General features: G+C 40.9%; 1 protein-coding gene across 1 annotated transcript; it reads left to right on the top strand.

The window, feature by feature from the left end:
• The first annotated feature begins 4,756 nt into the window (after positions 1-4,756).
• LOC109866417 (glucose-6-phosphatase 2) lies at positions 4,757-8,843 on the top strand. The gene is made up of 5 exons (XM_020455097.2): positions 4,757-6,800; positions 7,353-7,462; positions 7,652-7,763; positions 7,872-7,993; positions 8,090-8,843. Exons 1-5 carry the CDS (start codon positions 6,436-6,438, stop codon positions 8,599-8,601), a joined length of 1,221 nt encoding a protein of 406 aa, XP_020310686.2. The 5' UTR covers positions 4,757-6,435; the 3' UTR covers positions 8,602-8,843.
• The last annotated feature ends 4,125 nt before the right edge of the window (positions 8,844-12,968 follow it).

Below are 12,968 nucleotides of genomic sequence, written 5' to 3' on the forward strand. Positions count from 1 at the left end.
GAGGTTAACAAGAAATTTGTGGAGTGATTGAAAAACAAGTTTTAATGACTCCAACCTAAGTGTATGTAAACTTCCGACTTCAACTGTATATGGATGAGCGATGGCTGTGCGGCATAGGCAAGATACTGTATTTATTTATTTATTTTACCTTTATTTAACCAGGTAGGCAAGTTGAGAACAAGTTCTCATTTACAATTGCGACCTGGCCAAGATAAAGCAAAGCAGTTCGACAGATAAAACGACACAGAGTTACACATGGAGTAAAAACAAACATACAGTCAATAATGCAGTATAAACAAGTCTATATACAATGTGAGCAAATGAGGTGAGAAGGGAGGTAAAGGCAAAAAAGGCCATGATGGCAAAGTAAATACAATATAGCAAGTAAAATACTGGAATGGTAGTTTTGCAATGGAAGAATGTGCAAAGTAGAAATAAAAAAATAATGGGGTGCAAAGGAGCAAAATAAATAAATTAATTAAAATTAAATACAGTTGGGAAAGAGGTAGTTGTTTGGGCTAAATTATAGGTGGGCTATGTACAGGTGCAGTAATCTGTGAGCTGCTCTGACAGTTGGTGCTTAAAGCTAGTGAGGGAGATAAGTGTTTCCAGTTTCAGAGATTTTTGTAGTTCGTTCCAGTCATTGGCAGCAGAGAACTGGAAGGAGAGGCGGCCAAAGAAAGAATTGGTTTTGGGGGTGACTAGAGAGATATACCTGCTGGAGCGTGTGCTACAGGTGGGAGATGCTATGGTGACCAGCGAGCTGAGATAAGGGGGGACTTTACCTAGCAGGGTCTTGTAGATGACATGGAGCCAGTGGGTTTGGCGACGAGTATGAAGCGAGGGCCAGCCAACGAGAGCGTACAGGTCGCAATGGTGGGTAGTATATGGGGCTTTGGTGATAAAACGGATTGCACTGTGATAGACTGCATCCAATTTGTTGAGGAAGGTATTGGAGGCTATTTTGTAAATGACATCGCCAAAGTCGAGGATTGGTAGGATGGTCAGTTTTACAAGGGTATGTTTGGCAGCATGAGTGAAGGATGCTTTGTTGCAAAATAGGAAGCCAATTCTAGATTTAACTTTGGATTGGAGATGTTTGATATGGGTCTGGAAGGAGAGTTTACAGTCTAACCAGACACCTAAGTATTTGTAGTTGTCCACGTATTCTAAGTCAGAGCCGTCCAGAGTAGTGATGTTGGACAGGCGGGTAGGTGCAGGTAGCGATCGGTTGAAGAGCATGCATTTAGTTTTACTTGTATTTAAGAGCAATTGGAGGCCACGGAAGGAGAGTTGTATGGCATTGAAGCTTGCCTGGAGGGTTGTTAACACAGTGTCCAAAGAAGGGCCGGAAGTATACAGAATGGTGTCGTCTGCGTAGAGGTGGATCAGGGACTCACCAGCAGCAAGAGCGACCTCATTGATGTATACAGAGATTCTATACCATCTACTGCATCTACATATGAGATGAGTAATGTAGGATATGTAGATATTATTAAAGTGGCGTTATTTAAAGTGACTACTGATACCTTTAATCAGTTTAATGAATAGATTTAATAAAGTGGCCATAGATTTGTGTCTGTATGTTAGTGACAGCTGTTTTAACAGTCTGATGGCCTTGAGATAGAAACTGTGTTTCAGTCTCTCGGTCCCAGCTTTGATGCACCTGTACCTGACCTCGCCTTCTGGATGATAGCAGGGTGAACAGGCAGTGGCTCGGGTGGTTGTTGTCCTTGATGATCTTTTTGGCCTTCCTGTGATATCGGGTGCTGTAGGTGTCCTGGAGGGCAGGTAGTTTGCCCCCGGTGATGAGTTGTGCAGACCGCACCATCCTCTGGAGAGCCTTGCGGTTGAGGGCGCAGTGGTTGCCGTACCAGGCGGTGATACAGCCATGGTTGTGCCTTCTTCACAATGCTGTTTGTGTGGCTGAGAACGCACCCTTGTGGGGACCCAGTGTTGATGATCAGCGGGGTGGAGATGTTTCCTACCCTCACCACCTGGGGGCGGCCCGTCAAAGTCCAGGACCCAGTTGCACAGGATGGGGTTGAGACCCAGGGTCTCGAGCTTAATGTCGAGTTTGGAGGGTACTATGGTGTTAAATGCTGGGCTATAGTCAATTAACAGCATTCTGACATTGGTATTCCTCGTCTAGATGGGATAGGGCAGTGTGCAGGCGATTGCGTCGTCTGTGGACCTATTGGGGCGGTAAGCAAATTGGAGTGGGTCTAGGGTATCAGGGGGGTGGTGATATGATCCTTGACTAGTATCTCAAAGCACTTCATGATGACAGACGTGAGTGCTACAGCATTCTAGTCATTTAGTCATTTAGTTCAGTTACCTTAGCTTTCTTGGGAACAAGAACAATGGTGGCCATCTTGAAGCATGTGGACACAGCAGACTGGAATAGGGATTGAATATGCCCGTAAACACACCAGCCAGCCGGTCTGTGCATGCGGAGGACTCTGCAAGGGATGCCATCTGGGCCAGCAGCCTTGCGATGGTTAATACATTTAAATGTTTTACTCACATTGGCGACGGTGAAGGAGAGCCCACAGGCTTTGGTAGCGGGCCGTGTCAGTGGCACTGAATTGTCCTCAAAGCGAGCAATTTGTCTGGGAGCAAGATGTCAATGTCCGATGGGGCTGGTTTTCTTTTTGTAATCCGTGATTGACTGTAGACCCTGCCACATACGTCTCGTGTTTGAGCCGTTGAATTGCGACTCTACTTTGTCTCTATACTGATGCTTTGCTTGTTTGATTGCCTTGGAAGGAATAGCTACACTGTTCGTATTCTGTCATGTTTCCAGTTGCCTTGCCATGATTAAAAGTGGTGATTCGCGCTTTCTGTTTTGGCGAATGCAGCCATCAATCCACAGTTTCTGGTGAGGGAATGTTTTAATAGTCAGTGGGTACAACATCACCGATGCACTTGCTATTAAAAACTTGCTCACCGAGTCAGCGTATACGTCAATGTTGTTTTCTGAAGCTACCCGGAACATATCCCAGTCCACGTGATCGAAGCAATCTTGAAGCGTGGAATCTGATTGGTCAGACCAGCATTGGATAAGACCAGAGCACGGGTGTTTCCTGTTTTAGTGTCTGTCTATTGGCTGGGAGCAACAAAATGGAGTCATGGTCAGATTTGCCAAAAGGAGGGTGGGGGAGGGCTTTGTATTCATTGCGGAAGTTAGAGTCGCAATGGTCCAGAATGCTACCAGCTCGTGCCGTGCATTCGATATGCTGATAGAATTTAGTAAACCCCAGCTAGAATAAATGCAGCCTCAGGATATATGGTTTCCACATGGCTTTGGAAATCATATATGGCTTTTTCTTAGCAAATCTGCCTAGAAGCCCAACATCCCAGAGTCGCTTCTTCACTGTTGACGTTGAGACTGGTGTTTTGCGGGTACTATTTAATGAAGCTGCCAGTTGAGGACTTGTGAGGCGTCTGTTTCTCAAAACTAGACACTAATGTACTTGTCCTCTTGCTCAGTTGTGCACCGGGGCCTCCCACTCCTCTTGCTATTCTGGTTATTTAATTTAACAGCTTGAGCTGTTCTGTGAAGGGAGTAGTACACAGCGTTGTACGAAATCTTCAGTTTCTTGGCAATTTCTCGCATGGAATAGCCTTCATTTCTCAGAATAAGAATAGACTGACGAGTTTCAGAAGAAAGCTATTTGTTTCTGGCCATTTTGAGCCTGTAATCGAACCTACAAATGCTGATGCTCCAGATACTCAACTAGTCTAAAGAAGGCCAGTTGAATTGCTTCTTTAATCAGTACAAATCAAATGTATTTATATAGCCCTTCGTACATCAGCTGATATCTCAAAGTGCTGTACAGAAACCCAGCCTAAAACCCCAAACAGCAAGCAATGCAGGTGTAGAAGCACAGTGGCTAGGAAAAACTCCCTAGAAAGGCCAAAACCTAGGAAGAAACCTAGAGGAACCAGGCTACAACAGTTTTCAGCTGTGCTAACAATCGCAAAAGGGTTTTATGATGATTTAGCCTTTTTAAAATGATAAACTTGGATTAGCTAACCAAACGTGCCATTGGAACACAGGAGTGATGGTTGCTTATAATGGGCCTCTGTACGCCTATGTAGATATTACATAAAAAATCTGCCATTTCCAGCTACAATAGTCATTTACAACATTAACAATGTCAACACTGTATTTCTGATCAATTTTACGTTATTTTAAATGGACAAAAAAAGTGCTTGTCTTTCAAAAACAAGGACATTTCTTAGCGACCCAAAACTTTTGAATGGTAGTGTGTGTGTGATTTTTATATATACACATCTCTAAAATAAAAAAGTCAAAAAATGTATCACAGGTGCAATCAAACACACATGCACACACGATCACTATTTGCTGCTACTATTTATCCTGCTGCTCAGTTGCTTTTAACCCTGGTTACAACTATCACCATTGGCACTGGTATGGAACTGTATGTAGTGACTTTTCTCCTGTGTATTTCTTTATTCAAGTGTGTATTTTCATCTGACTTAGTCATTGTTGAAGAAGAGCTTGCAAGTAAGCATTTCACTACTGTTTACACATGCTATATCCAGTGCACGTGACAGGATAAAGGTCATTTCAATTGATGATAGGTTTGTTAATATATTTTTTTAAACAATAGATAACATTGATACACAACCTTATAGGGTTAGGGTCCCCACACCGCCATATTTCCATGTCACAGCTCCTGTTAACAGAAAACAGATGGAAGACCGAGTGAACTACCTGGTCTGCGTCTCTGAACACCTGTGTGTAAATGGAAGAGAAGCCACAAATGTGTTGTCAGGGATACATACTGTAGGCTGCAACTGTTAAAACAGGTATAGTAAGTGTGTATTTTGTATTCGTGAAATTGACGTGATTTGAAAGGAGTGGTATATGTTTATAGAACCGTACCGCAATTGAGAATTGATTCCTGTTTACATGGAGTAATGTCATTTGTTTTGGCTTCCAGAGCCAATTCGCCCTTGTAAATCAGAACATGTAAGGTCCTACGGTGTAACGTTAGTCTCCTTTGGTCCAATACTGGGCTAGTTTAGGCCATATTTTTCCCAGCTGCCACATGCATAAATCAAGTGTCGGGGGTTCAATTTTTCTGATAAAACAGCTAATCCCAGATTGTTGTAGCTTTACACTGAAATATATGAACTCATGGTTAAGCAAACCCAGCTAGCTAAAAACAAACCACCTCTCAACTCATGAACAAACGTGGCCGACGCGATTCATATAACAATCATTTTAGCTATAATTGTATAAAATATGGTGAATTTTGTTAGCCAACGTTACCGTAGCAATTTTCGGATGTTCCTAGACCCAGAACTCCTGTCAGCTTTTCGCAGTAGTTTTCAACATTTCGGCTCACGGAAAAAAGGACTGTGACTGCACACCGGAAATTGAGTTTTTTTTATGTAAAGTTAAAGTTGCTAGTCCTTTAAGAAATAAACTTATGCAATACAAATTATAATGCACATTATTTATCAAATTCGATGTTTATTCCTTATGTCTCGTCTAAAACCAGATATGAAAATAAAAAGGGAATGAGACACGTTTTTCACAATGCAAAGTTTTTAGTCTCTTTGTCTGTGCTCATGAATTTGCGCCACCCTGTGGCGATATAAGACATGTACCTGTAGGCAAAGCCTATATCAACGTTATACATATATATATTTGTACATTTTAGTCGAGTTTATATCTGCATGAAGATACAGAATGTTAAGAAGGCATAGTTTATTACCAGTTTAGTCCCTGGAGATTGTCTAGAAAAGGGGTCTGTTCACTAGAACAGACCCATTAGATATCCCATTGGTCTCACTGGGGCATCTGGTAGCCTTTTTCTCAGTTGAGAAAAATAAGAGCAAAACTGCTCCTTTGGGGTCCACAGCCATTCAATGTATTTGAACTATTCCAGACAGAACAGCTGAACAGTCAACTAATAATAAAGCCCTTGATAAGTGAATCAAGTTGTGAAATATCTGGGTGTCCCAGAGGAGAGGTACGAGAACCACTGTAGTAGGGGATGTTCACTTATCTTAGGGTAATGGTTAAAATCCAAAATTACTTTTAAAAATAAACAATATAATAATAATAGTACATATCGTGATGTTTTACTTCACAGTTAGAAACCCATTGTTGTTACAGTGCCCAATCACCCCACCAGAGAATCACTGAATGGGAAAATGATGTCATTATGTAAATGACCCCGGTGGTCGAACAGTGCATTTGCGTGCGAACACTGTCCTCAAAGGTGGATAGAATGGCTAATATTTAACCAATAAAAGTAATGACCTGTGGACAATCTAATGTCCACACTATCATCCTGTAAACAACTTTGTGCAACATGCCTTAAAATGCTGATTTCACATTATACCAACACAATCAAACAATGTCAACCCATACACTTAGCTTTTGAATGATTTATGATGGTACATTTACATATAAAGAAGACAGCTCTCTCTCTCTCTCTCTCTCTATTAAAAAGGGAGAGACTGATGTCCACGGTGCAGCATTGTAGTTGTGGCCAAGGGAGCAGCTGTCCCAGTCGTGCCAGACAGACTGAACCCCAGATGGACCTCATCCACAGCAGTGGGGTGCTGGTGATCCAGCACCTCCAGAGCAACTACAAGGACTACCATGACTTCCTTGACTTCATGTCCTCTGTGGGCGACCCTCGTAACATCTTTTCTCTCTATTTCCCTCTGTGGTTTCAGCTTAGCCAAATTGTCGGCACCAAGATGATATGGGTGGCAGTTATCGGAGACTGGTTCAACCTCATTTTCAAATGGTAGGACACCATCTGCTCACTGTGTTTAAAAAATATATTTTTACACTTGTGTTGCCATAACTAGTAAAGGCAGGGAGAGATAGTGAGTGAAAGTGAAGTAACATTATGCGCATTGGTGCTTATAACAACATGCTCATGCTGTCTAGGGGATCAGTATGACATTGCATAAATATTTTGACAGATATAGTTTGTTTGGCATAGTATACAGAATTTGATTGTATTGAAACACATATTGTTATATAAATGTTATTATAAACTGGGTGGTTCGAGCCCTGAATGCTGATTGGCTGACAGCCATGGTATATCAGACTGTATACCACGGGTATGACGCAACATTTATTTTTACTGCTCTAATTACATTGGTAACCAGTTTATAATAGCAGTATGGCACCTTGGGGGTTTGTGGTATATGGCCAATATACCACAGCTAAGGGCTGTATCCAGGCACTCCGTGTTGCGTCATGCATAAGAACAGCCCATAGCCGTGGTATATTGGCCACATACCACACCCTCTCGTGCATTATTGCTTAAATCTGACTCTCTTGTTTTTAGGATTCTGTTTGGTCAACGGCCATACTGGTGGGTGCATGAAACTCTCTTTTACCAGAATAATTCACTCCCCCAGCTGGAGCAGTTCCACATTACCTGTGAAACAGGACCAGGTCAGTGTCATTTCCTGTCTGACAATCATTATGATCATGCATTCTGGAGATTGAAGGATTATTCCATGTAATGGATTGCAAAATGGCAAAACTGTCTGATGTATTGTTTTGTGAACTGAAATATATCTTTGTGAAGATCTGAATGTGTGTCATGCTTGTATGACAGATAAACCCTGTTCATTTGTATAGGCAGTCCATCCGGTCATGCCATGGGCTCTTCGTGTGTCTGGTATGTAATGATCACATCAGCACTCAACTTTACCAGACGCCTTTGTGACAGCTCAACTCAGGGTTGCCAGAGGTAGGCATATTCATGAGCATGCTGTTACTATGTTGCTTTGTGAAAGAATGTATCTGCCTGTATAATGTGTGCCTCTATTAGGGCCTAAATTGTCCTCAATCTTCTCAGGTTTGGGCTTGTGTGGTCCTTTTTGTGGATGGCATTTTGGATCATTCAGATTAGTGTTGGCATCTCCAGGATCTTCATCGCCACACACTTCCCTCACCAGGTTATCCTTGGTGTTCTAGCTGGTAAGACTTCTATTATGACCAATTAGTGTTTACATGGTGTGTGTTTTCACTTGGTAGACATTTTCACTACAGTATATATGTTTTAATTCTCAACAGGTATACTAGTTGCTGAAGCATTTGAGCATGTTCCCTCGATCCACACAGCCAGTTTAAAAGTCTACCTTCACACTAGCTTATTTCTGTTCTCCTTTGCCGTCAGCCTTTACTTGCTCCTTAAAATGATAGACATTGACCTATTGTGGTCGATACCTAAAGCAAAGAAGTGGTGTGCCAATCCAGACTGGATCCACCTGGACACTACACCTTTTGCTGGTTTAGTGAGGAACCTGGGAGCATTGTTTGGACTTGGCCTGGCCATTAATTCTCAGATGTTCATCCAGAGCTGCAAGGTGAAGAACGGCTACAAGACTAGGTTTAAACTCATGTGTGTAGCAGCCAATCTGACCTCTCTGCAGCTGTACGATTTCATCAAAATTCCCACTCACACAGAGATCCTGTTCTACACACTCTCATTCTGTAAGAGTGCTGCAGTCCCTCTTAGTGTGGTGGCACTCATCCCCTACGGTGTTCACTTGTTGATAGGAGACAAGGAGAGGAAATTAGACTAAATGTTTGTACATCGTCACTTGACACAATGACGAATTGCATTATAATGAACATAGATTGCCTGACTCCTATGGCAATTTGTTTAAGGTTGTAATGTAGATATCTTTTGCTAAGCTGTTTACCTTGTTGGAAAATGTGGATTATAGTTTTTGCAATGTTAAATTGTATGTTACATGTACAGTGTGAAATGAGTGAGCTGGTGTTTTTTTAAGACAAAAAAAATTAAAGTAAATTGTAAACAAAATGTGTTTTATCAATTTCCTTTACTGTTTTTTAACCTTTATTTAACTAGGCAAGTCAGTCTTAAATAAGAACAAATTCTTATTTACAATGATGGCCGGATGACGCTGGACTAATTGTGCACCACCCTATGGGAATCCCAATCACAGCCGGATGTGATATAGCCTAGATTTGAACCAGGGACTGTAGTGACACCTATTGCACTGAGATGCAGTGCCTTAGACTGCTGCGCCACTCGGGAGCCTGTAAATATTCTCATTCTACTGTGATTCCAATTTAGATTAATGTTTTTCCTTGAGAAAGAGTTACTATATATATATATATATATTTCCATATTATGAGGTTGGAGTAATATTGTGAAAATGATGATGCCATTTTAGTTTGAAAAGATGGCCTGAAATTTCAGCCTGTTTTGGTGTTTAGTGCTGGGTGATTAACCGAAATGTCAGTTATTTTTCATTTTTTTTAAACAACAAATTGACTGATGTCAGTTCAATTATTTGAATTCCATTTCATTTTTTTTTTCTGTGATCTCAACACGCACATCACAGTTTCTCTACAGATAAATCAGAGCCAGGCTGAACTGTGTGATGTAGTAGGGAGTTCTAGTTTTCAACCAGACAATATTCTACCTAGTTTAGGGCATAAAATGTGGTAATTAACTACAATGACCCTAATCCATTGCGCAGCTACTTGTCCTGTCTGTATTTATTTTAAGCCTGCTATGGAAGAGAGATGAATACCAGACCTTGAGGCGATATAGAGAACAGCTGTTGCTTTGTGAGGTATCTTTACACTTGTTGATATTCAGCAGTCATAAAAGTATGTCTTATTTCATTTGAAGAACTACAAAATAGTGATTTTGTCAGACAGCGTAGGCAGCAGCTCTATAGAGATGAGATGGTGACTGAAATAATAAGTCATCAAATAAAACAAATGTAATATACACAACAACTGAAATATTTTATTAAAGTAAAGTAAGGTGAATAATTGATGGTTAATAAGTGATAAGCAATAATGGGCAGTCACTAGCATCATGGGACTTTAATAAAAAATCTAATAAAAATCTGTGTTGTTACAGCATTCAGCCCACATAATGAATAGCACATTTAATGTCCAAAAAAGAATCGAACTGAAATGACCTCAAAAAGCACTAAATTGCTCAGCGCTAGGTGGGAGGGAGTTTTGGTCAGACTGGTGACATCACCAAGCATTAAATTAGTTAAGACTAATAAGAGAGTTCCAAATCTCGGCCAATAACTTTCAGTTATTCACTCAGACCACTCCCAGAAATGTTTTGATGTTGAGATTAAAAACAGCTGCATTGGAACTTTAAATATAACAGATAATTCCTTGAGAAGTTTTGAATTGTTCTATCAGTGTTTGTTTTTTGTGAAACATGAGCCATTTCACCAAAATATAGAATTCATGACAATAACAATTTACCTCATCATCATAACCATATTATTCTGGCATAAACCTTACTACTAATGATAATGTAGCAAAAATAAATGGTTATTAACAGCCCTGCTTTTTGCTACTGTAGTAAATACCCATCCTTATCACAGCTGTTACTATAATGTAATAACTTAAATGTATCTAAATGTCACTCTGTACAAGCCAATTTGGATGTAGGCCTATACCAAAATGTACTGCATAACACATTGTCTGAAATACACATGGACCTTTGTAGCTCAGTTGGTAGAGTGTGTAACACCAGGGTAGTGGGTTCAAATCCCAGGACCACCCATAAGTAAAATGTATGAAGCATTACATCAAGTCGCTTTGGATAAAAGCATCTGCTAAATATCATATTTTATATTACATGTAACTCTTCAAGAAGATGTACATTTTCTAACAGGGTACTTTCCTTAGCTTACACCCATTATCTGTTGCTAGGAGGCTACATGGTTACCTTGCAAGTTTGGTTAGATAAATTATATAACTGTCCACTTAGTGCTTGCTCAGCCTATCCAGGCCTGAGGAGACATCTGTGATTGTGTGTTGTTACGTGTTAATGCTGAACCTGGAAAGGTTCAGCAGGAGGTTCATAATGCTGATAAATCAGCAGGTGCTTTCAGAATATGCCCACTAATCACTTGGCAAACTAAGTTCATGGAGTACATCGTTTGTGAAAAATCCTTGGCTTACTTAATGCACAAAATGATGTACAATTACTTGGTGGTTTGTGAAAGGTGTTAGCATTTACTAGCACACAATTGTGTTGAGCATTTCAACACCACAGTTCAATGGTAAACTACAGCTTCATTCAGAGGTCACCTATGACATACAGTATTTCATACAGAATTGAGACCAAAGAGAAGTTTCCTTCATATCTAGAGTCCATCATTCATTTATTCTGTTACATATCCATCAAATATATACGGTTTGAGGTGTTCTTTTCATCAAGGACAATTTAAGACAGACACAACAAACCAATGCTAGATGTTACCTGTCGTTTATGGTCGCAGCACACGCCATCAACACACCATCACTGTTTCTCAAGGACAACACATTACATTTCCCAATGTACAGTGCATTCGTAAAGTATTCAGACCCCTTCACTTTTTCCACATTTTGTTACGTTACAGCCTTATTCTGAAATTCATAAAAAAAGGTTTTATCCTACATCTACACGCAATACCCCACAATGACAAAGCAAAAACAAGTTTTCAGAAATTTTTGCAAATTTCAGAAATATCACATTTACATAAGTATTCAAAACCCTTTACTCAGTAATTTGATGAAGCACCTTTGGCAGCAATTACAGCCTCGATTCTTCTTGGGTATGACGCTACAAGCTTGGAACACCTGTATTTGGGGAGTTTCTCTCATTCTTCTCTGCAGATCCTCTCAAGCTCTGAGATGTTCAATCAAGTTCAAGTCCGGGTTCTGGCTGGTCCACTCAAGGACATTCAGAGACTTGTCCCGAAGCCACTCCTGAGTTGTCTTGGCTGTGTGCTTAGCATCGTTGTCATGTTGGAAGGTGAACCTTCACCCCAGTCTGAGGTCCTGAGCGCTATGGAGCAGGTTTTGTCAAGGATCTCTCTGTTCACCTTTCCCTCGATCATGACTAGTCTCCCAGTCCATGCCGCTGAAAAACAATGGTATGGTATTGGCCAGGCGATGGGCGGGGCCTGGTTTCCTCCAGACGTGACTCTTGGAATTTAGGCCAAAGAGTTCAATCTTGGTTTCAACAGAGCAGTAAATCTTATTTCTCATGGTCTGAGAGTCCCTTAGGTGCCTTCTACTGAGGAGTGGCTTCCGTCTGGCCAGTCTACCGTAAAGGCCTGATTGGTGGAGTGCTGCAGAGATGGTTGTCCTTTTGGAAGGTTCTCCCATCTCCACAGAGTACCTCTGGAGCTCTGTCAGAGTGACCATCGGGTTCATGGTCACCTCCCTGACCAAGGTCCTTCTCACTCTATTGCTCAGTTTGGCCGGGCGGCCAGGTCTAAGAAGAGTTTTGGTGGTTCCAAACTTCTTCCATTTAAGAATGATTGAGGCCACTGTGTTCTTGGGGGACCTTCAAATGCTGCAGACATTTTTTTGGTGCCCTTCCCCAGATCTGTGCCTCGACACAATCCTGTCTCGGAGCGCTACGGATAATTCCTTCGACCTCATGGCTTGGATTTTGCTCTGACATGCATTGTCAACTGTGGGACCCTATATAGACAGATGTGTGCCTTTCCAAATATTGTCCAAACAATTAAATTTATCACAGGTGGACTTCAATCAAGTTGTAGAAACAGCTCAAGGATGATCAATGGAAACAGGATGCACCTGAGCAAAATTTTAAGTCTCTTAGCAAACGGTCTGAATGTAAATAAGTTATCTGTTTTGTATTTTTAATTACATTTGCACAAATTCTAAAAACCTGTTTTTGCTTTGTCATTATGGGCTATTGTGTGTGGATGGATGAGGATTTTAAAAAATGTATTCCATTTTAGAATAAGGCTGTAATGTAACAGAATTTGTAAGAAATTAAGCAGTCTGAATACTTCCCGCCATGGACTTTGATGTTTAGTCTATAGTTATTCCACATGTATCATAAAAATATCACATAGATGTACTTTGGTTAGTGACAAACTCCATCTCCTCGTAATGCATCCCATCTCTAGAAAAATTTGGT

This window comes from Oncorhynchus kisutch, linkage group LG2, assembly GCF_002021735.2.
Source record: "Oncorhynchus kisutch isolate 150728-3 linkage group LG2, Okis_V2, whole genome shotgun sequence".
NCBI lineage: Eukaryota > Metazoa > Chordata > Actinopteri > Salmoniformes > Salmonidae > Oncorhynchus > Oncorhynchus kisutch.

Coding starts and splice junctions, on each gene's coding strand:
- LOC109866417 (XM_020455097.2), top strand. CDS start 6,436: ATGATGGTACATTTACATATAAAGAAGACAGCTCTCTCTCTCTCTCTC. Junction 7,463..7,651: donor TACCTGTGAAACAGGACCAG/GTCAGTGTCATT, acceptor TCATTTGTATAG/GCAGTCCATCCGGTCATGCC. Junction 7,764..7,871: donor TCAACTCAGGGTTGCCAGAG/GTAGGCATATTC, acceptor CAATCTTCTCAG/GTTTGGGCTTGTGTGGTCCT.